Raw genomic sequence first — 22,299 nt, forward strand, 5'->3', positions numbered from 1 at the left:
ACAGGAGCAGCTCTCGTTAAAGTTTTCTATTATTGCTGATTGCTAATCGAAGCTTAACTGTTAATGTGAAATCATATTCATGAAGCTGCTGTTGGTTTCAGCCAGCAGCCACTTGTGGCAGTTGGTCACTAATGCATTTAATGGCTATTGCACAACTGTAATGGTAATGAGCGGGCGGGGCTGCCTTACAGCCTCTGTATCCCCTCCTCCCCGTGGACGCGCTAAACAGAGCAACCCAAAATCTCAAATGCGCCTTTACCATCTTTTAAGGGAGATCTAAAACTTTGCCGGCTGCCTTGTTTCGACGCACTTTTGCTTCCTACAATTTCCAGCTTTTTAGACTTCAAGGAAATCCCTATCTTGGATCACTGCTTCATGCGCTCCCGTAGAGTCTACAAGGTAAAGAAGTACAACGTTACGTTACACTACGTAGCCACACGCAAATGATTCGGTATTAAGTAATTACCAGCTTTCTAGTAATCTGTGTCACATGCTAGATACGTTTTAAGGTGATGCGCACGAGCTAAGAAGCACAGGGGAGACGCATTTCCGTGCGTAAAGTTGAGCGGCTGAGTGAAGCGCCCATGCTTTAAACCGCATGCTCGTGTCGCGTAGACCCCATTTTAACTCCTTCATAGTAAGTGCTACTGTTTCCTGCAGCCTGACTGTGAATGGGGCTTCACACGCCGAAAAAATACAACTACTCAGTTGAGTGTTTTGCAAGTTGCACCTCAGTGATAACTAATGTATAGTCGTCCAAAGTTAACTTTGAAGGTTGGCGATTCGACATTTAGGGGGTTCTAAAAATGCATTGTCTTTAATGGCCATGTAATATGAGAGAGGAGTTCCCTGGGGTGTGTTAAGACTGGCTTTGACTCTCAGGAGCTGAAGTGGAGCCAGTACAAAGAGGTCTGGTGATGCATGATATGAGGAAGGTGGTGGTGGCTGTGAGATTTGGGGGTAGGGATGTAGACACTGACACAGCACAGACACACACAGACACAGCAAACCCAAATCAGAATTAGTGGAAAATAAATTCACTCACAATAAAGTAAAGTAAATCATTTAAGTTGAAATGTGGAAACTTACCTTTAAGGTTTAATTATTGATGCACTGTTATAACCTGCCTGTAACCTGAGTCGCTCCACTTTGGTACTTTCCTCCTCTGGAAAAATAAAAGTGGAAAGTTCAAGTCTACTGCAGCAGAGTAAAACATATATACAAAGAAAGACATAATCATCATTGCTGAAATAAAAACTTGCTTTATTTCTATATTCTAAATTTAACTTTATTTTAAGCATGACTCAAGACTTGACCTTTTAGATGAATGAATGAATGGCAAGACCAGTTCCTGTCGGTCTAACTTTAGCCGGTGTGAAAGTGGGTCACTAGTGTGTAAGTTGCTGACAGCAGGGCTGTATGTAGCCTATACAAATGCATGGAAGGGTGTGTGTGGAAGCTTTTTAGGTACACTGAGATTCTAGAGGTGCAAGGGCTTCATATTTCCTCTTGCTTTTTTTCCAGTCTACATGTTCACCTGCCTATATAACAAGCATAACTTACATATCCTCTGAACAGTGTGTAGACTTTTGTTTACACTCAGAGTCACGATGAAACAAGTTGCATATGATGGATTGTGGCGTTGACGTTGAAATGTAAGCAGTTGTAGCTGCAGTAAATAGATTGCAGTGTGTACAAAACATGGATCAGGGGCTTATTGTGATGTTAGGTAATAGCAATAACCACCGTGTTTTTTATGCTTAGGAAGGTATTCAGCTACAGGAATAGAAACAGATTGAGATTCTGAAAATGAACTTTGTATTCAATGAGCAGTGATGCCCTGTACCAGCTTTTTTATTGTCAAACATTCAACTGACTTGCACTGTGTTCTAATGAACTGTCACAATAGAATATACACAATATCTGAATACAAATGTACACTAAGGAGGACACACGCTGCCAAAATAAATAAATAAATCAGTGACTTAATAAATAAATTAACATGCCATTTTATGGCCCAAAATAATATATAGAAAAAATATTATTATTATCATTATTATTATTATTATTGTCATCTATTTATTTATTTATTATAAATAAATGTAGGCATTAATTAATTGATCAAATTTGACATGTATTGATATTTCTGTCTTAATTTGCTACAATTTCTTTACCATAATATTAATTACCCTATTTATTTACTTTCCTATTTAATATTCCCTTTTATTTATTTATTTATTTATTTATTTATTTTCATATGTATTTATTTGGATATTTATTTATGTTTGTATTTATTCATTTAATTATTATTCCTATTTTACTGTACCAAATATGTAAATATTCTCTCAGGGGAATCAGTTATGAAATAAGTATTTTTTCAAGTTCAAATTAATATATTATAGGCTTTCAATTTTAAAAACTGGGGAACTAAAATATTCTAGTATATATATATATATATATCCCAGATGTGTCAGACCTTCAGTTGTTGCTGATGATTATTCTGCTCAAATTCTCAGCAAACAGTAAATAAAGAGACTCCAGTGTTAAACAGAGATATAAGTACATTTTTCTTTCTTTCATACATTTGTAAGTCCCCATGTTGTTTGTTCAAAGAGTAAAGAGCCTTCCGTTGCTCTACTATTTATGTAGTGGAACATAATGTAGGTAAAGGGTCAATCTTTTGTTTCCTAAAATATGTGATTATTTCTCTGGTCTGCGTCAGGGAAGAGGATGAGTGGGATTGTTGTGTGTTTAGGTACATGAAGGGCACATTGCTATTTGTGCCTCTTAGTAAGTTCTTAGTTTTGCTTTAAGCGTGACTATGAATCCTTTTCTTGTTTTGTATGGTCAAATCTTGGCTGCCCATGACTTTGCCTGTTCCTGACAGAAGGTGATTACGCGGTCAGTAAAACAGCAACACATCACTTCGTTTGCATGCACCAGACCAAAAGATCAAATCTGTGTATGTTAGCTGACCACACCAGGACAAACACAGCAAGGATTCACATATTGGTAATGTTGATAGACTTTTCTTTGAGGAGTTATGCGTTTAATACAGTGATGTCTACCAGTAACAGCAGAGCAGTGTTGCATCATGATGCTCTTGGACAGGAACATATGGGAAATGTCAACAAGTAGCAGTCAAGGCTCTGCTGTTGCATGCTGTTCTTTCTCCTCAGTGAACCCACCGCCAGAAAAGCAATTCCATTCAGTTAGCTGGATGCCTATAGTGAGTGCAAGCATGTGAGCAGTTGCTTATAGCTGAACTGAATGACACAGAAACAGGAAAACAGTCCACAAGCACAGTGAACAAAATCTTAAAGAACATAGATTATACATTTTCACTTCAGAAGTGGCAGAGCGACTTACAAAAAGACTATATTACTGCTGTTTTTAAGAGATGCACTTTATCAAATTATTTCATATAAATCCAGTTATTTTGCAGGTTTTGAAAAGGACTCTTAGCTCTTCTAAATGTCAAGCAGTTTCATATTTATGGTCTACGGTCATTGGTTCTACAGGCTCACACCCCCCTTTCCTCCTCATCCACTCCCTCCCACAAACGGGCACTGCCTCTACTTTCTGCACACCTCATCTGCTGTGCACTCGCTGGGGCCATGCTTTCTAAAGCCTGAATTTTGCAAGGTTATTGTACTTATTTGCTCTGTAGATACAGTGCAAATACAGTAAATTCAAAGCACGCACGTATGAGTTTATGGACTTAGATGCATGAGTGATTTAAGTGCAAGCATGCAGGCTTGTCTACAGCTTTCTGAGTTACATTTCTGTTGCAAAAAAAGCTGCTGCTTGTGTAGATAAACTGTGTTACTGTGACTGTTTACATTCATGCAGCTGAACTGTGATTATATAAGAGTCTACAGGCATCCAGGGTTATTACTGTAAAAATACATTTGCTAAGGTTTTCTCAGTCAGCCAACTACTGCTGCATTTTGACCGTGCTTGCGTGTACATGCATGCGTGTGTGTGTGTGTGTGTGTGTGCCGCTTGGAATAGCCAAGCCATGTGATTCCTTCAGATTCTATTTCAGAACGGCTGCCGTCAAACGCTCTGCAGTCTTCACCGCAGCTTGAAGAATAGCTAACAAATACGTGGTTTAATCCCTCAATCTGTCACCGTTCTTATAACTTTCCGCTCAGATCAACAGCTGAAGCGTATCTGTAGGTGGTTTCAAGTAAGTATTCCATGTGTTTTCTCATTCTGCCATGTGGGAATAGCTTTATTGCCATTTAGACGTTGATCTGCAGCATAGACGGTGTGTGTATTTCATTGTTCCTCCTGTTTCTAACATATGTTTGGACCAGTCACATATCCTTCTGTCTGAGGTGTCATTATTTGGATTATTTGAAGTGTGCTGAACTGTGTACCCAGGTCAGTGAGGGGTTGTGTGGTTCATATAGGCTACATTCTCCTGCGTTTATGTGCATGCACGTGTGTGTCCATTCCTGTAAGCGCTTCATGATTACCCCTGGATATATTTGAATGGCATTTTCATTCTAAGCTTTTTTTAATGACCTTCCCGGGTTTTACAATAATGTGGCACACGAGCTATTGCAGTAATCAGCTACTTATTTATCTGGGTGGAATAATAATATACAGCAAGCAGGAGCTCAGCGGTCTTACTGCTGCTGGTTTGGTCCAGTAATTTCATGAATTATTTGAGCAATAGCTGTTTTCATTACTGTTTTTTTGTTAACAGATGAATGAAATACAGATATTTCTTAATGTTTACACTTGTTAAGCATGCAGTTACATTCATAATGTGATTGCATGCTTGAATAATGTGAAAAGTGCCATTGTATAGTATTTAGGAGGAACTTGGGTGACATTATTTCTAAGAAGTACCCATACATCCAGTTACTTGCAGATGCATGTCATTACAATAACCTCTATACCATATGTAACAAAACACACCACACTGCACTAGCAAATCTAATATATATGCTTATCTTGTATAAGATGTGTCTTAAAATAGTAATGCAACCACTGACAAATATGAATATGTCAATTATTTTAGTGTTTCTTGGCCTATAAAATGTATAGATTTAATTCAATGTGCCCGTCACAGTTTCCTGAAGCTCAATGTGACATCTTCAAATGTTCTGTTTTGTCCACCAACAATTCAAAACCCTAAAATATTCAGTTTACTATCATAAGACAGAGAAAATGATAAAATATCCATGCTTGAGAAGCTGGTAGCAGTAATTTTGCCTTCCAAACAAAGCAAATGTATAACATTGTCATTGTCAATCCTATTATCCCCCTCGATGTCTGACAGCGATTCAGCTTTAGATTAGCTTTTTTTTAAGTCTGCATTCATATACCAGTGCATGGTAGAGGGAGTCTTGGCCCGGATATGGATGTATAAAGAGAATTGGATACAGCATTGAAAGCAGAGCCCTGTTCATTTGTGTGTGTAACTGCGTCTGCTGTGGCCCGTAGACTTTCCAAATGTTTTCGGACTGAATGGATCAAATTGTGATAGTGAGACAAATTGTTCCGTGGGGGTTGTGGTGCTCCAAAAAATGTATCCACTGATTCACAGATGTCTCTTTCGCCATGTATGTCTTGTTTTTTTGGCCACAGGGCGTCACATGATGGTGCAGTTACACTGTTTGGCCACTGGAAAATTGGCTTCAAAGCCTGGTGTGCGTCTTGTGGGCCTGGCTACAACAGATCTTCCAAAATACTGTCACCTCCAGAGGCTTATTGTTGTCAGACTGAAAGCCAATGGGTTACGAGATTATCTTGTAACCCATTAGCAATCTCGTAGCCAATGGGTTATGAGATTGCTGATTGATCAATCAATTACCTCTAGTAAAAAGGCACATCATCAAGTTGTAGGCTCCTAATAGTGGGCAGTATCACAATGGTACACAGTAAGAAAGCCTGCACCTGTGTAATTCTTTCACAAACATCCAGAGAGTCTTACTGCTGTTGTGCAACATCATTTGTTATCAATGACACAGTGCAGACAAAAGTGACCTCTGCAACACCAAATAGCAGCTGTAAGTGGGAGAGGCTGAATTTAATGTCCTCTGACTTGTGTAATGATATCAGCTTGATTACGTTGCAACAAGCAAATTGTTTCAGTAGCAGTGGCAGTGCATTGGTTTGAGTATTGAGACCGCTTTTTAATATAGGAGAGTTTCTCTTAATGTACAAGCTTGTATTTTTGATCTATAGAGACTAGACTAGACTGCATGGGTAGTGTTTTTAGCCGTGTTTGATGATTTTGTGGGAAAACGAATATAGTGTTCTTCTCCCACTGCAAATTTAAGCTTAGTCTGTATATGAGTACATTCACTGGGCATGTTATAACGCTGCAATATATATTTTTGTTATATGATGTTGAATAGGCCAGGTTGGAAAGTTGTATCTGAGCCTGAATGCTTTCTGGAAAGAAAAAAAAGGCCACAAGGTCTTCACCTTAGCTTACCCTCATGTGGAAGTTTCCATGAGGTGTGACATGAGTGTTGTAATGTCCTCATGACTTTTTTGGGTTTATGCCCTCATGTGGAGGGACGCCATTATCTTAGAATGGGTCACGGTGTTAAGCTACTGCATGTCACTGACCTAATTCACCGGTCTGTCGGACATACCTCTGGACTTCTGCCAGACCACCACAACCTCACTGACATAGCAGCAGGACATTGTTTATACCCCCTCCCCTCTTTCTTTCCCCTCCGTCTGGCCTCTATATTTTTTTCACATTCCAAATATCCAGCATTGCCTCTCAGTTTGTGAGCTCAGCACCGGGGAATGTGCATGACATGTTGGACAGACTTCTGACCCAGAGTATCTTCTCAGCAACAACTCGGTAAAGAAGTGTTACAGCTGCATTTTGCCTCGAGAGGGTAGCAGGTTTCAAACTGCGTTGGCTGCTCAGTAATGGATTGTCCTTGTTTGCACTGTCTGACCCAAAGCAGAGGTAAATAACAGTCTTGGTACGTTTAGTTCCCTCTGCTGTGTGTAGGAGTGACGCGATGTGATGAGCCTCCACAGCATGTTTCAAGAAAGTGTTTTCTGTATCGTGAGTTATCATTCTCTTTGTGTTGAACAGTTTGTTCGAGGGTTTCTCCTCCTCTCCTGTGAGTTGTGTTATGTAACACATGTCAGCGACGTATCCAGCAATAAGATGGATTATCCCTATAGGCCTCTGTTTTTTTTGGCTAGCCGTCACACATTGTGGATTTGGGGTGCATTATGTAACACCCCAGGAAACAGTGTTCTACTTACAGCAAGTTTGCTGGCCTTCTTAACCCTGATGTGCAACACTTGACCACAGTGTGACCAGTGTTTACTGAAAGACTCAAAATAAAAAGTTATGTGTTATTTTTAAAACACCCCAGTCAACTATAAGTGTTAGACACTTAAATAACTGTCCATTATCTTTTCTCTCCTATTAGGCTGTGTGTGACCTCTCCCCCTCCCCTCCCGCGACCTCTGAACCCCAGTCAACCTTCACCCCCTCCCCTCCCTGAGGCCAGACTGTGATCCATGGCGCTGGAGAAGCTTCTGCGTTTCGGGAAGCAGTTGCTGAGGGTGAAGGTGGTGGACTGTAACACAGAGGACTCCCGTCTGTCCCGATGCCTCAACACTTTCGACCTGGTGGCCCTGGGCGTGGGCAGCACGCTGGGTGCTGGTGTCTATGTGCTGGCTGGCGCCGTTGCACGAGAGAATTCAGGTAAGTTAAAGGGACACTTTGTCCCAAAATCAAAAAAACAAATTTTTGCTCAAACCTGAAGTGCTAATTGACAGTCTAGGCTGTTTTGGTCTGAGTTGGCATGCGGTGGAGATATCGGCCGTAGAGATGTCTGCCTACCCTTGAATATAATAGAACTAGATGGCACTCGGCTTTTGGTGCTCAGAGCAACAAAAAAATGCATTTAAAAAAAATAAACAGTAATGTCTCTTTCCAGACATCATGACCCAGTTACTCAAGATAATCCACAGACCTTGTTGTGAGCAGTTCCATGTGGGAACTATTTTCTTTCTACTGAACTACACCTGCCAACCCCGTCACCACATAAAAGGCAGTGGGCATCTTCTCATGAAGGAAAGGTTTGTGCTTGCAACAATGCAAGACATAATCATTAATGGCCTCCTCGTCAGTAGTGCTAATTGGGTTAGCAGTAGATGCACGCTTTCCTCTGCACGGTGATGCATTGATGACTGTTGCTTGGTGGAAAGAAAATAGTTCCTACATGAAACTGTTCATAAAAAGGTCTGTGGATTATTGAGCTTAACTAGGTCATGATTTCTGGAAAGAGACATCGCTGTTGAGTTTTTCAAATGTATTTTTTGGTGCTTTGAGCGCCACAAGCTGAGTGCCATCTAGTTCCATTATATTGGTGAGAAAGCAGACATCTCTATGGCCGATATCTCCAACACTCAGCAACTCACACCAAAATACTTCTAAACAGCACTACAGGTATGAGGAAAAATATGTATTTCTGATTTATCCCTTTAACATTACTGCAAACAATTAAAAGATGTCATGCCAGCCAAATCTTAAAGCGTCTAATCATGTGATATATTATTTCCCCTGTAGGTCCTGCGATTGTGTTGTCTTTCCTGATAGCAGCCCTAGCCTCAGTATTAGCCGGCCTGTGCTATGCTGAGTTTGGAGCCCGTGTCCCAAAGACAGGCTCAGCTTATCTTTACTCCTATGTGACTGTTGGGGAACTCTGGGCCTTCATCACTGGATGGAACCTCATCCTCTCCTATATCATTGGTAAAATGACGCATTTACTACTATGTTGTTTCCTTCTAGATGTTTGTGTCCAAATGCACATAGAGAAACAGAATGAGAGGGTGCAACAAGACAACCAAAAGCACACGCACCACATAATCTACCTCAGCTGTTCTTTCTCCACCTCAGGTACCTCCAGTGTGGCCCGAGCATGGAGCGCTACCTTCGACGAGTTAGTAGGGAAGCGCATTGAGCAGTTCTGCAGAGAGTACATGTCCATGAATGCACCGGGTGTATTAGCACAGTACCCTGACATGTTTGCTGTTGTCATCATAATCACCTTAACAGGTAGGAAAACGTGTTTCTTTCTGCCCCCCTCTCTTGTGTTATCACTTTGTTAGAGCATGCTTTATCTTTGGCAGCATGCAGTGTCTCAACCTTGAACTTTTAAGACTTGTGACAGTTGACATTGCTGCAGTCATGGGTGCTGATTTATGTTTCTGCCAGTGGGTGTTCGAAACACTTGAATGCCCCATCCCCACGTCTAAGATAAACCTTCTGCAATAACCACAGCCTACATGACTTGTCTATTCAGATTTGGATATAGTAGTCAAATACATACATTTAAGCACCTTAGAAAATGAACAGCAACGAGCGACACACACACACACACACACACACACACACACACACACACACACACACACACAGGAGACCAGAAGTTTAACTTACAATACACGCCATGAAATACAAGCAAAGTAGTAATCAGTGCCACCGAAATATTTAGTAAAATGGCTGACATGAACACAAATTATAGGCCAAGTGCACATTCCAACAGTCTGACACCACCGCTGCTGTAATACACCCATTAAGAATGCAATGTAACAATACACGCTACTAGGCACCCACCTATTAATTGTGCCAGACAAGCTATAATAGGCTATCTAATGTTGTTAGACATGCAAAGAAAGCATACAAGCCCATGCATTAAAATTGAATTACTCATTAACACATTGGCCCAGGCAGCTACTAAATAGATGTTTTCACTCTCTTACAATGAAAGTGTTGCTCCTTGTAGCTGATCAAATTGATTTATATTTTGCCCCAATTGTACACTGGTGCATGTGGGTGCACAGACTTCTCCGCAGAGTCTCAGGCCTCTAGCACCCATGGCACCTATGACTGCAGTGGCAGATATTTACTAAATATACTTACTTTACAAATCTAATTACAAAATTTGTGTTATAGGTTGAATTTATTGCCTTTCCAGTCCAGTCCAAAAGAAATTTAATTTTCCTTTCCATTTCTAAGGTCTGCTGGCATTTGGGGTCAAAGAGTCAGCGATGGTAAACAAGGTGTTTACGTGTATCAACATCCTAGTCTTGTTGTTCATGGTCGTCTCTGGCCTGGTCAAAGGCACTTTAAAGAACTGGCAGCTTGACCCTGAAGAGATCCTTCATGCCAATTATACCAGTAACTCCAGCCTCAAGTAAGAACATGGACATAAACGCACTCATTGTGTGTTGTGTTATATTTGATATTGCATTTTATAACTTAATTGGTCTCAGTTTCTCTGGATAATCCACATGGCTTAAACAAGTCATTAAATAGAGTTAAATTTTTTTGCATTTTATTTTTCCCTGTTCAGTCTGACAGAAACCCTGCCAAGCAAAGAGATATTAGGAGTGGGCGGCTTCATGCCGTTTGGTTTCACAGGTGTCCTTTCAGGAGCTGCTACCTGCTTCTATGCCTTTGTTGGATTTGACTGCATCGCCACCACAGGTAAGTGCTGGAAGGAATCAGAAAACACTCACTCTGCTAGCCAGGCTTTCCTCTTGTTCCACCTCTCATATCCCTTCTGCGGCCTCATGGGCATGTTTCAGTTTTTTGTGGGGGTGGGGGGTTGTTGTAACTGAATCTGGAGTCGGGGCCATTTCAATCCCAAGCTTGTCCAAACATCCAGGAGTGTTACATAAGAGGGGCAAGGCAGAGAGAAAAGATGCAGTTTTGTGCATTTGGCCCAGTTTTGCTCTGTGTGGAATGTAAAGCACTGTGACCCAGGTTAGGGGCGTAATCATGCTTTAAGGTTTGTGGAGAACACGTTCCCCTTGTTTTTTCTACACTGTGCAGATCTACACCTGTTTCTTGATACACGTCGTTCTTTTTAATCAGTTCAAGGCCTCTGGATTGTGAAAAAAGGGGAGTTTTTTTCTAGTTCGCCTGCTCTCTTGCCCCCCAGCTTTTCCCACCCCTTTCTTTCCTGAATTCTAATTGGCTAGCGGGAGGCTGATCCTGAATGATTGCTTGAGTTTGGCTTGTGGGGACATGTTGGTCACACACAAAGTCAGCCAGCCCTAGGCCATTATACCCTCAGTGGGTATGTGTGTGTGTATTCTGGCTACCTAGAGTTAAGTTGAAATGACGGTATCATTACTTCCCCCGTCCACAAGCACATATGCAAACACAGGCGTACATACATCCACACAGCTGTTACCACTGTTTCTGAGCTGATCAGTAGCTGTCACTTGTCATGAACAGTGGTGGAGAGAGGATTCAGGATCAATCATCGCAATGTGATTTCACTGCCGAACAGGATGTGAGTGTTCGCCTGAGAAGCTCTGTTGCATAATCACCTGCAGCTGAATAGTTGTGTGTTTGAGTCTTTCACAGGAAAAATAAGCTCCTTGTTCAGTTTGTTGCAAAATACGGAAAAATGCTTCTTTAATACAGCTGTTTTCTCAATTTTCCACATTTACTGGGATTCTGCCAAAACAACCATCGCAGAGTGAATGGTGTGTATAGTCTGCTTAAACCGTGCGTTCAAGTGTGAATAGTTAGTTTTACCAACAAACAGTGGTAAATGGGGTTGCGGGGGGATGTTGTTGCACAGTGATAGTCTCCAAAATTAGAGGCAGTAAATAGTTCTGCATCAGTGTGTCTGACAGAAATAAAATGTGCTTTGTCATTTTCTGTATTGTACATTCACTTATGAAAAAAATATTTGTCCTGCTTTACTGAATTAACAAGATTATTACCTCAGAATTGTGAGAAAACTTATAACTTTTCATGGAAAAAAATTCTACTCATGTTTTTTAGTATTAATTAGATTTTCTCATTAATTCTCGATTTTCTAAATTACAATATAATTATCTCATTAAGTCTTGTTTTTATAAGTTAATGAGGTAATAATATTGCTCTTGTTAATTTTTTATATTTACTAGAAGACGTCTATTCTCATTTTTCATCAGTTTTTTAAAATAACAAGATTATAATCTGAGAATACTAAGAAAAGCTTTAATGGAAATAAAATCTGCCTTTGTTTATCTGAATATACAAAATACTCTTGTTAATTCTTGTTTTTCTAAGTTAATAAGATAATATCTTTCTTGTTAATTAATGTTTTTTATTTACTAGATTGTAAATTTGCTAATTCTCATTTTTATGAGTAAAAGGGAAAATGTTGTCAGTTCTTGGTTTTCTCAATTAAAGAGGTAATAATCTTGTTAATTCTTGTTTTCTAAATAAACAGGATAATTATCATGTTTTTTTTTTAATTGACAAGAAATTGATCACAAATCAATCAGAGAAACAAGAGCAGGATTTTTTCATAAAAACTTTTTGGAGAGTTCTGAAATAATCTCGTTAATTTAGAAAAACAGAGCCATTTTTTCTTCTCAAATTAATGTATTACACTTTTGTCTTGTTGTCTATTGTTTGAAAGCATATATTTTTAGCACCCCATGCAAGGCAGAAAGTGCTTTTAGTGACCAAAACCTCAGCATCTGGTGGAGTAAAACACAAGTAAAGCGTTTTCCTCCATATAACCATGTCTGTTCCTCAACTACGCCCCAGGTGAAGAGGTGAAGAACCCCCAGAGAGCCATCCCCATCGGCATCGTATCCTCGCTGCTCATCTGCTTTGTAGCATACTTTGGTGTTTCTGCAGCCCTCACCCTCATGATGCCCTACTACCTGCTGGACAGCAAAAGCCCCCTGCCTGTAGCCTTTAACTATGTGGGCTGGGGAGGAGCCAAATATGCCGTAGCTGTAGGCTCTCTTTGTGCTCTGTCTACGAGGTAAGCAGTTACACACACACACACACACACACACACCTGCATTCGTCTGCCATCAGCTTTAAATGCATGCTCATGTACTCGAGTTCTGTCAGATAAGCATGCAGACACGCACACACATAACCATTCCTGTGTGTGTGCGCGTGCGTGTGGCACTATGTGACTGTATATTTAACTTCAGCAGGCATTTGATCCCTTGACTAAAAATAAGAGCACTGCTAAGAATATATTGTACCATCAGTGCATGCACTTATGTAACTTGTGTCACCAAAGGCCACTGCAAACTGCATTTTTATTACTAAGCAGTTTTTAATGGTTTTATAATGATGGTACATACTTTTGTTTTTAATGGCAGTTGCTTTGATCAAAAATTATAATATAATTATGGAGTATATTTAAGGTTTGTTTTGATATTAAACATGTTCCTGCATGCCACTATTCTTGCTGTATATTATGTCATGTAAATGTACTGTATGATGTTCCTTGTATCTGTGAGCTGGTGTCTCTGTTCATGTATGTTTCACGGCATTCTCGTGGGTGTAAGTGTGGATACTATATATCCTGGTCTCCCCCCCGGTAGCCTGCTGGGTGCTATGTTCCCTATGCCTCGTGTGATCTGGGCTATGGCCGACGATGGGCTGCTTTTCAAGTTCATGGCCGAGATCAGCCCCCGCACCAAAACCCCGCTAACTGCAACCCTCACCTCTGGCATAGGGGCAGGTGAGACACTAACACGCATGTTTTTAAAGAGCATCCAATTTCAACGAAGCCTCTTTTCCTGCTGCTGGGCTGAGCTGCACCAGGTTGCAAACTCTCTGACCTGCCAATTGCAAATTCTATTTTAATTTTGTTTTAAAGAAACCTGACAGAAGCCAGCACTCCAGCAGGAAAAGAGCATCACTAACTGTCTCTTATCCTCTGTGTCACGTGGCCAGGTCTCTTTGTAATTGGTTGAGGCAGTCCAGGTTATACTTTGTCCTTCTTCTAACATGGGTCAGTGGCTAGACTTGTTTTATTTGGTGAACTCAAGGAGACTTAATTTCTCTACCTGCATCTTGGTGGTGTAAGCAGGGATATAAATAGCAAACTAAACTGCTCGCTGAAGTAACCAACGATTTTTAAATGGGAACAGAGTGTAACAGCATGAGGAGCACCCTATTTGCTATTTAAATAGGAAACATTTTGCATGCTGACATTCAAATATACTTGGTCCAGCATCATGCCCACACTGCTCTACAGTGTGGCTAGCCTGGTGTCCGGTTTCCGCACCCTAACCCGCGACCCCTATCTTGCCAGCCGTATCTGTCTCCTTTTACTAATGCTCCTGCTTTCTCCCCTACTGACCTCCTTTACTTCTTCCTTTTCATTTGTTCCTCTTCACTTCACCTACAACTGTCATCCCACTCTGATGTTTTCCTCCCCCACCCGACTCCCCAGTCTGTTGGGTTCCATGTTCCCCCTACCCCGTATCATTTTTGCCATGGCTCGGGATGGCCTGCTCTTCTCCTGTCTGGCCCACGTCAGCGAGAGGAAATCCCCCATAACATCCACTGTGACCGCCGGGGTTATGTCTGGTAAGATGAATAGGAAATCCACAACAGGGACGGTTAAGGAAAACAGAGGCCTGTATTTGAGGAGAGGGAGGGAGAGTGGGGGACTAAGAGGGGCGGGGTGGGGCATAACGTGAAGGACAGGACTGTATGAGATAATGTGAAAGTACAATGTGCATGATCACCTTTGAGCTCTCTGCCAGCAGTCAGTGTTGAATGCTAATAAAGAGTACAAATAGCAACAGTGAAACAGCTGCTTATCCATTACTTAGTTCAGTGTGTTAGCTTTGTAGCGTAGCTAAAATAAAAAAAATAGGAAAAGAAAACATAAGACTTGAAACCCTAAACATGTTTATGGGAGCTAGATGACCATCTTAAAAACACATTACAGTCCTCTCAAATTATTTTACAGTAACAAAGGGTCTTACAATCAAACACGTCTAATCTCTCCAACTCTCTTTTCATTTTCTTGCTCCTTGAAGCTATCATGGCATTTCTGTTCGACCTGAAGGACCTGGTGGACCTGATGTCAATAGGGACCCTGCTGGCCTACACATTAGTGGCTGCCTGTGTTCTGGTTCTGAGGTCAGTGTGGGACATAAGTATATAGAGTTTAACCAGGGACACTGATTCAGAGCAGCAGAGTTCAATGCTGGAGTTGTTCCAGCTTGAAGCTGAGAGACTTAACACTTCCATCACCACCTTCCCGCTGCCACATATGTTTTTATCTCCTTTTAGCAACCAATGAAACTCAGCACTGCATTCTTGCTCAAAGCTGTTTCATACTTCATAAATTCACTGCCACACGTTACAACTTTAATTGCCCTTGCTAAAAATGTGGCTGCAGCTGATGTTTCAGTATGATTGACATTACTCATAAACATTGTGCATTAATGTTGCAAGAGGTGCATCTTATCACTGCATTAGCTATTTTCGGTAATGTGAATACAGAGTAAAGTCACAACTACATGTGTTTTTTGATTGTGTCAGGTACCAGCCCGAGCAGCCCTCTCTTGTGTATCAGATGGCCAATACCCAGGATGAGGGGGAGCTGAGCGATGGCATCAGTGTTCCTAGTATGGGCATGCTGCCCGGCATGGAGGAGAAGTTCAGCGTCAAGACCCTCCTGTTCCCGGACAACTCTGAACCATCCACATTGTCGGGCTTCTCTGTCAACATCTGTGCCTCTGTGTTGGGTAAGGGATCATACCAAGGCTACTTAAATGTGTTAGAAGAAGCTGACAAAAGACTTAATATGCTTTGAATCCAGATAATTCATTTAGTCTTGAATGCTGAATTAGAATTGGCACTTGTAGAGTAATACATGCAGTGATATAAAACATATGTACTTCTGCAGGAGCATTAATCCTGGCATTCAGTGTACTGGCAGTGCAGGGGGGCACTGCTGTGTGGAACGTCATAGCCCTCAGTGTCATCTTCATGGTGTGTCTCCTCCTCACCTTCATCATCTGGAGACAGCCTGAAAGCAAGACGAAACTCTCCTTCAAGGTTTGATTCCAGAAACGAAATCTATGTAGGATAGTCTGGATTAGATTTTGAAATTTTTGAAAACACATCATGTTTGCATTAACACAAGTTGCCATGTTTCCTTTTTTATATTTGACTCTTTAGGTTCCACTGCTGCCCTTCATTCCAGTGATCAGTATGTTTGTAAATGTGTACCTGATGATGCAGCTGGACAGAGGCACTTGGATACGATTTTCTGTTTGGATGGCTCTAGGTAGGTACTCCTTCCAGCGTTTAAACTGACTTATTAAATGTAGAAATTGTATTGACCCCTTAAAAGAAAAAAGTCTTTTGATTTGACACCTTTCACTTGAATGTCTCTGGCTAAATAAAAGGTGGTTTTCCTACTCATGTGCTTCACTGCAGATGCTCTTAGACCAATTTCACACAGCTAGACTTTGCTTGCTTTAGTGGCTTGAAATGAGCAGTCCGACATGGTGACCATTAAGTAGCCTGCACACATAGCCTAAGCATTTATACTTGTGAGGTGGTGTGTCTGTGTCACTCTGTAGTTACACCTCCAAAACAATGGTTGGCAGCAGGGTTTCTGTGAAGCACTGTGAAGATTATTTGATTCAAAACACACCCAAAACACACTTTAAACATGTCATAATAGAGACAATTTCAAACACAAATACACACATCGGCTTCACTATAACTCGCAGCATTCACAGACAAAGCACTTGTCTTCATCTGGACACATTTTCCCCACAAATTTTGGCACAAGCTTATGGCATTTTACATGGTATAAATTAGCCTAGCAACGAGCGGAGATTTCCTCTGCTCATATGAAGCCAGGACAAATCCCAAAGTATAAATCCCAGAATGATAACTCACACACTTAAGACTTAAAATGCTATTTTTGTGAAGGCTTTATTGTCTCCACAATTTATTGTTTCTTATCTGTGAAATTAAAGCAAATAAAAGCTTTGTTTCCACTGAGGGAAATGGTTTCAGCTTACAAAAATAGACAGGAGGTCTGCGTCTGTGGAGGTGCTCGTCGGGCTACAGCATGGGGCTTGGCGTCAATGCGATGCAGAAGTATAAATCCTGCATTCTTATGTCATCATTTTGTGGTAAAACAGTTGCAAGCAGGAATTGTTTTGAAGCATGTCTTGCTCTGCCTCTCCAGGTTTTGTGATCTACTTCTGCTATGGCATTCACCACAGCGCTGAGGCCGCTCTGGCCCGCTCGTCTCCAGAAACAGAGATGGACAGTTTCAAACATGACCACAATTCAGAGGCCATGTCACCAGAGAAGGAGGCCTTCCTGCACAACGGCATCGATGCCATCGACGAGGACGATGGAGATTTGTAGACTGCATTAGAACATGCTGTGTACATTTCCAACTCACCTGACACCAGTCTGTGTGTGTATTATTTTCGACTGGATGACTCCCCTTGCTGGCAGCACTCTGGTTTGGACAAAGCAATGATAAATAACTTTGACCTAAAATCCCCAAACCTGTGACTCTCCCCTTGACTGCCAGGCAGAAAACAGAAAAGTTGGCACTTCTTTAGCCATAATAGACATGTTCTGTTATTCGAGTATTTTGTAATAAGCTTGTTACCCCTTCTGTTTGGCCTTGAGCTTCAGCTGCTTGTTATCGCTTTGCTGTCTGAGGGGGGAGGGCTCATGCTGGAGACACAAAACATCTCAGTGTTTCAGGGAAGTTAAGTTGAGGTCTGGGTAAGAGTACATTGCTGGCAGTAGGACTATGCGCACATGTGTAACAGCTTTCGTCTGGATGCCAGAATGTTCAATAGTAATACATTTTCTTGTCTTTCTGTTTATGAAAACATATCTACTGTATATATATATATATATATATATATATATATATATATATATATATATATATAAATGATTCTGAAAATCAGATAACACAATATGTATTTCATACAGATTGGTACTATTAGCTACATTCTCATAAACCTGCCAACTCTTATGTAACTGATGTTGAAATGCTGCTCTAACAGTCCCCCAGACAAGTGAGAGCTTACACAATACAATGCAACACGCTTGTCTGTGACATAATTCCCTGTGTTCACTAGCAGAAAAGGGTGGTCGGACCAATGGCTGTGCATACAGTACAAGCTGGCCAGCAGGGAGCTGTAGTTTACAGTTTCCATGAGTCTAATTTTAAATCTGAAGGACTGCATTGATACCGTCAGTCACAAGCCTTGGATCTGGCTGCAAATGATGATGCTGAAATGTCTGTAACAAGACACTTAACGACGTATCCTGTTGGACAGTTCATTACTCTGAGACACAGCGATTCAGAGGAAGTGTCTAAAGCCTGACAGGAACATTTTAAATTTCTCAAAGTGAAAATATGCTCTCTTATTTGGCATATTTAATGCCCATGGTAAATAGGTGGAATCTGGTTTGTGAATCCTGATATAAGTTGAGCTGGCCTGACTCCAGAGCTTTGAATCCGCCCTCATGAAACAGCAGTTTTTCCGTTGAAAAGGACCCAGTGAGGACTAATGATAAGCCAGTCAGCACCACAGGTGGGACTAATGCTGGCACCATCGTCAAGCTGTGCGGCAGAACCAATGTAGAGTGATTACAATGGCGACTACTTTAGACAAGATAGACGCTGCTCTCAATACTGCCTGAAATCGTGGTTTGATATACCTCACTGCCGCCCCACTCCTAAAACCCCAACCAAACCGGTATGCTGGCATGGCGACGCATCAGTTTGGACTTAAGGTGACCTTAGATTCAGGTGGATACATTGGTCTCTAGTAATTGGTTAGGAGACAGTCCAATCCCCCTCCCCCACGGGAAACACTTGGAGTGGAGGCAAGGTCAGACTGAAGATGGACACGGAGTGTAACGAGTTGGCAATTGTGTCTGATATCCGGCAAATGTTGAGTATCAGGTGAAGACAGTGACAGCTGCTGAATGTCAGTTACCGCCATGTAACATTAGATGATAGTGGATTTTCACAGTGCTGGCTGCTGTGTCTTTTTGCAACTGTAACTTGTAACATTTAGCTTGTCTTTAAAAAAAAAAAAGAAGAAGTCAGGCCGATCTTTTTTTTTCTCATGTTCAATTTCAGTTGGAAATTGGGGTGTGTTATGCTTGTAGTGGTGGCTTATGTAGCTATTCATTTTTGAATTCAATTTCAATTATCTTTATTTTCAGATTTGTCTTCAGACCTAACCAACTTTGACTCAAGTTACATCAGACTTTATGCCTCTTCCTCTTGAGCCACAACAAAACCCAACGTTAATGCAGTAGTAATCCACAAGATGTGTAAACGGACTCTAGAGACCGTGAGACAAAAGTTTAATTCGTCGTTTAAATGCAGGTCTGTTAGTTTTAGCCTTTCAATGCATTAACTGCGGTTTTGGGAATCCTTTACAACAATGTACCTGTCTATAAGTAGACACATGTAATCAAGATTGTGTATATAAGATATTGTTTATATTTCTTGTAGTAAATTATTTGTAAATTGGAGAAAAGGCTTATGTTATGTTGCCCTGTTTGTATCTGATATTGTGCTCCTTATATTGTGTTTACATGATCAGTGCAACTAAAACTTCATCCTCAGGGTTGGAAAAGTCGCTGCCTTCACCTTCTTTTGTCATTTCTTAACCAGTGATGCCTCATTAATAAAAACAATTGTCAGAATAACACCAATGGTGGAAAGTAACTAAGTACATTTACTCAAGTACTGTACTTAAGCACAGAATAATTCTACTCCGGTACATCTCAGAGCTCTTTTCAGATAATTTTTCATACCCTTCCTGTCCAGTGAAAACCATGTATCTCCATATTTGGTGATTTATTTTATCTTTTTTAAATAAAGCAAAGAATAAAGTTTTCCTTATGGGGTTAAAATACATTTTACTTCTTCTCACAAGACAGCGACACCATAAATATATGATGAACTTATAGACAACAATGCATTGCTGTAGACTACCCAACAGTGTATAAAGGAGTTAAAATGACCACACGTGCACATCTATAGAAGTAAAATGAAACATACACATTAATACAGTGGTAATATTAATCAAAAAACATCATATATAATGGTGAAACACTGGCAGGAAACTTTTTACTTTTACTTTTCACATTTTGTTGATAACACTTACCCACTTTAATTTGAGTAAAATATACACATACTTCTTCCACCACTGTAATAAAACACTAAACTATAGGATATCAGCGTGACTGTGGCAGAAACGAGATTTTGGGGGTCATACTGGGCTGTAGTAGACGTGTAATAATAATCCGTGACAAGTATCACTTTGATCAAATATGCATGGCTGATTTTTCTAGAACTTTCTGTAGTTTGTGTTCCCAAAACATTAATATATCTTGCTGAGTTGTTACACAAAGTAATTACACTGAAATCCAGGATTACAAGAATGCAGATACACAGGAAGTCAAAGCATATTAACTTTATATGATTAATAGGAATCTGCCTACGCACAGTATGCCATAACAGTATAACAACAATATAACTGATTAATGTTTTAAATTAAAGTCTCCTTGTTAAGTTTAAAACATACAAAGGGATTCATGTGTATTTTAAAAAGTCTATCTTCTGGCATAATCAGTACTTGTTTATCCTTCACGTCATGACAAACCTTAGTGTTTACCTTTGAAATAAATGCTACACATACAGGCCTATAAACAGATAAAAGAAGGAGCTTCTTCTTTTTCCCTTTGATGCTTTAAAAATCAACGGTCTTTATCTTTCCAATTACATTACATGTGTCACATTATCAGGCTTTTGATGTGATGTTGATGATGGCTTCATGTTTATGTCATTCAGCTGTGATTTCATCACATTCTCAGACTTTACTCCCCTGTTTTGCTTGCATTTTCTGTGGTCATTGTTGGATTACAGTGTGTTCAATAGTGTGTTAATGTTGAAAAAAAAAAGCACAAATAATAGTCTGTATATGTGGGTGACATCAGGGGTTCTTGTTTTGTTATTCATAACTGGCCTCATTAGGGGTTTTTTTTAATGGAGCTTTCAATCGAATCCCACATCCTTCTTCATCAGATGGAGGCAGCTCAGTTGCCAACAACTACATCTGCTGAAGAAGACCAAGAGATGTTGCTGAAAGCTCCATAAAAAGCTATTAAATGGGCTTTGAGTTATGTTTTTTTCTGATGTTTTGTATATTTTCAGGCACCTGTAACCTATACATGTAATAGGCCAGCATAAACTGGGTTCCAGCTCTATTTTAAAATGTTTAACAATTGTTTGACATGACTGTTTCTATCAAGACAAAAAAAAAGACAGTCGTTCTATAGGCTATTTTGCTACATTTCACATTTAAAGACAAAGGGTGTCATCAAATCCCACCTAAGGGCTGTGCCATTGTCAAGGATGCATGTATGTATCCTCGGCAGGTAAAAGTACCCACGATTCTTAGTGTACGTGTTTTTTTTAAGTGACATCCTGAAATATGTTCCTCCTAAAATTCACATGAATCTGAAAATACTGCTCACATCTGCTCAAATTGTACAACAAAATCAGAGAGCGTCAAAATTATCATAGTATCCTGAAACCTCCTCAGTCTGCTGAGGGTTAATGACGCACACGTGAGGACACTCGTTAACCTGTTCCAACATGTAGGATCCTTTCTTGGAAAGACTCGTCCTACCAAGAAAGGATCCTTGACTTTGAGAAACACTAACTGTGTTTGGCGCCATCTGCTGGTATTATTAGGAACGACCTGACCCAGAGATACTAAGAAAGAGGATCTGAGAAAATCATGGATTATTATTATATTATCATTTTTTTTCTAGGAAGAAAAACATAAACTCAATCAAACAAAAATCCCACACATAAAAACTTTAATATCAATGTCACCATGTCGGCGCTCACTATTTTCTTGTCCCCTTGTCGTCTGTTTGTCTTTTTGTTAAAGTGTTTGTATGTTTCACTTGTTCCTGTAAATAAAATGACCTTTTTAACATCCAGACATGTTCGGGTGTCTTTTGGCTTTGAAATCCACTGATCTTTTTTTTTTTAAAATAAGATTTTATTTTTATTTTTCATTATATACAATAAACACTTTCTATCATCACAAAATTAAGACACACAATCTTAAAAAAAATACAAAACAAGACTTTATAAACTCAAAAGTAAAAACAAAATGATCTTTTATATTGTAACCAATAATTATATTTAAAGTGGCATTGTTGTCCACTTATCCCTCTGCAACAACTGCACCAAAAAAAGAATTAAAAAAAAAAAAAAGATAAATAAAGAAAGTAGAACAATACAAAACCTCAAATCAGATTTGAGTACACTGACCACTTTTCCCCTTTTTTTCATGTACTCAGTGCTTGTAATATTTTTCCCCATATGTTTCAAATTAATTTGTTCATTTCCATTGCTATTGTCTTTCCCATTTTCAAATAATATTTAGTAAAAATTTAATTTTTCCAGTGAATCAGTGTAA

General features: G+C 40.0%; 1 protein-coding gene across 4 annotated transcripts; it reads left to right on the plus strand.

Moving 5' to 3' along the window:
• Positions 1-218: 218 nt before the first annotated feature.
• Positions 219-21,816, plus strand: slc7a1a (solute carrier family 7 member 1a). Of its 4 annotated transcripts, none has more exons than XM_049591691.1 (13): positions 219-399; positions 7,428-7,705; positions 8,573-8,755; positions 8,903-9,061; positions 10,025-10,202; positions 10,362-10,495; positions 12,566-12,788; positions 13,366-13,505; positions 14,818-14,920; positions 15,326-15,531; positions 15,693-15,844; positions 15,968-16,076; positions 16,995-21,816. In XM_049591691.1, exons 2-13 carry the CDS (start codon positions 7,519-7,521, stop codon positions 17,177-17,179), a joined length of 1,959 nt encoding a protein of 652 aa, XP_049447648.1. In that variant the 5' UTR covers positions 219-399; positions 7,428-7,518; the 3' UTR covers positions 17,180-21,816. The 4 variants fall into 4 exon arrangements, with proteins under 4 accessions (XP_049447648.1, XP_049447652.1, XP_049447649.1 ...); XM_049591695.1 differs by lacking the exon at positions 13,366-13,505 and adding an exon at positions 14,223-14,359 and having other exon boundaries at positions 220-399; XM_049591692.1 differs by lacking the exon at positions 219-399 and adding an exon at positions 4,036-4,192.
• Positions 21,817-22,299: the final 483 nt, after the last annotated feature.

This window comes from Epinephelus fuscoguttatus, linkage group LG12 (genome assembly GCF_011397635.1).
Source record: "Epinephelus fuscoguttatus linkage group LG12, E.fuscoguttatus.final_Chr_v1".
NCBI classification, from domain to species: Eukaryota; Metazoa; Chordata; class Actinopteri; order Perciformes; family Serranidae; genus Epinephelus; species Epinephelus fuscoguttatus.

What these genes read in the sequence shown, in the direction of transcription:
- slc7a1a (XM_049591691.1), top strand. Translation starts at nt 7,519, where the DNA reads ATGGCGCTGGAGAAGCTTCTGCGTTTCGGGAAGCAGTTGCTGAGGGTG. An exon ending in ACCAGTAACTCCAGCCTCAA is followed by an intron (nt 10,203 to 10,361) that starts GTAAGAACATGG and finishes TTCCCTGTTCAG; the next exon opens with TCTGACAGAAACCCTGCCAA. An exon ending in GCCTGTGTTCTGGTTCTGAG is followed by an intron (nt 14,921 to 15,325) that starts GTCAGTGTGGGA and finishes TGATTGTGTCAG; the next exon opens with GTACCAGCCCGAGCAGCCCT.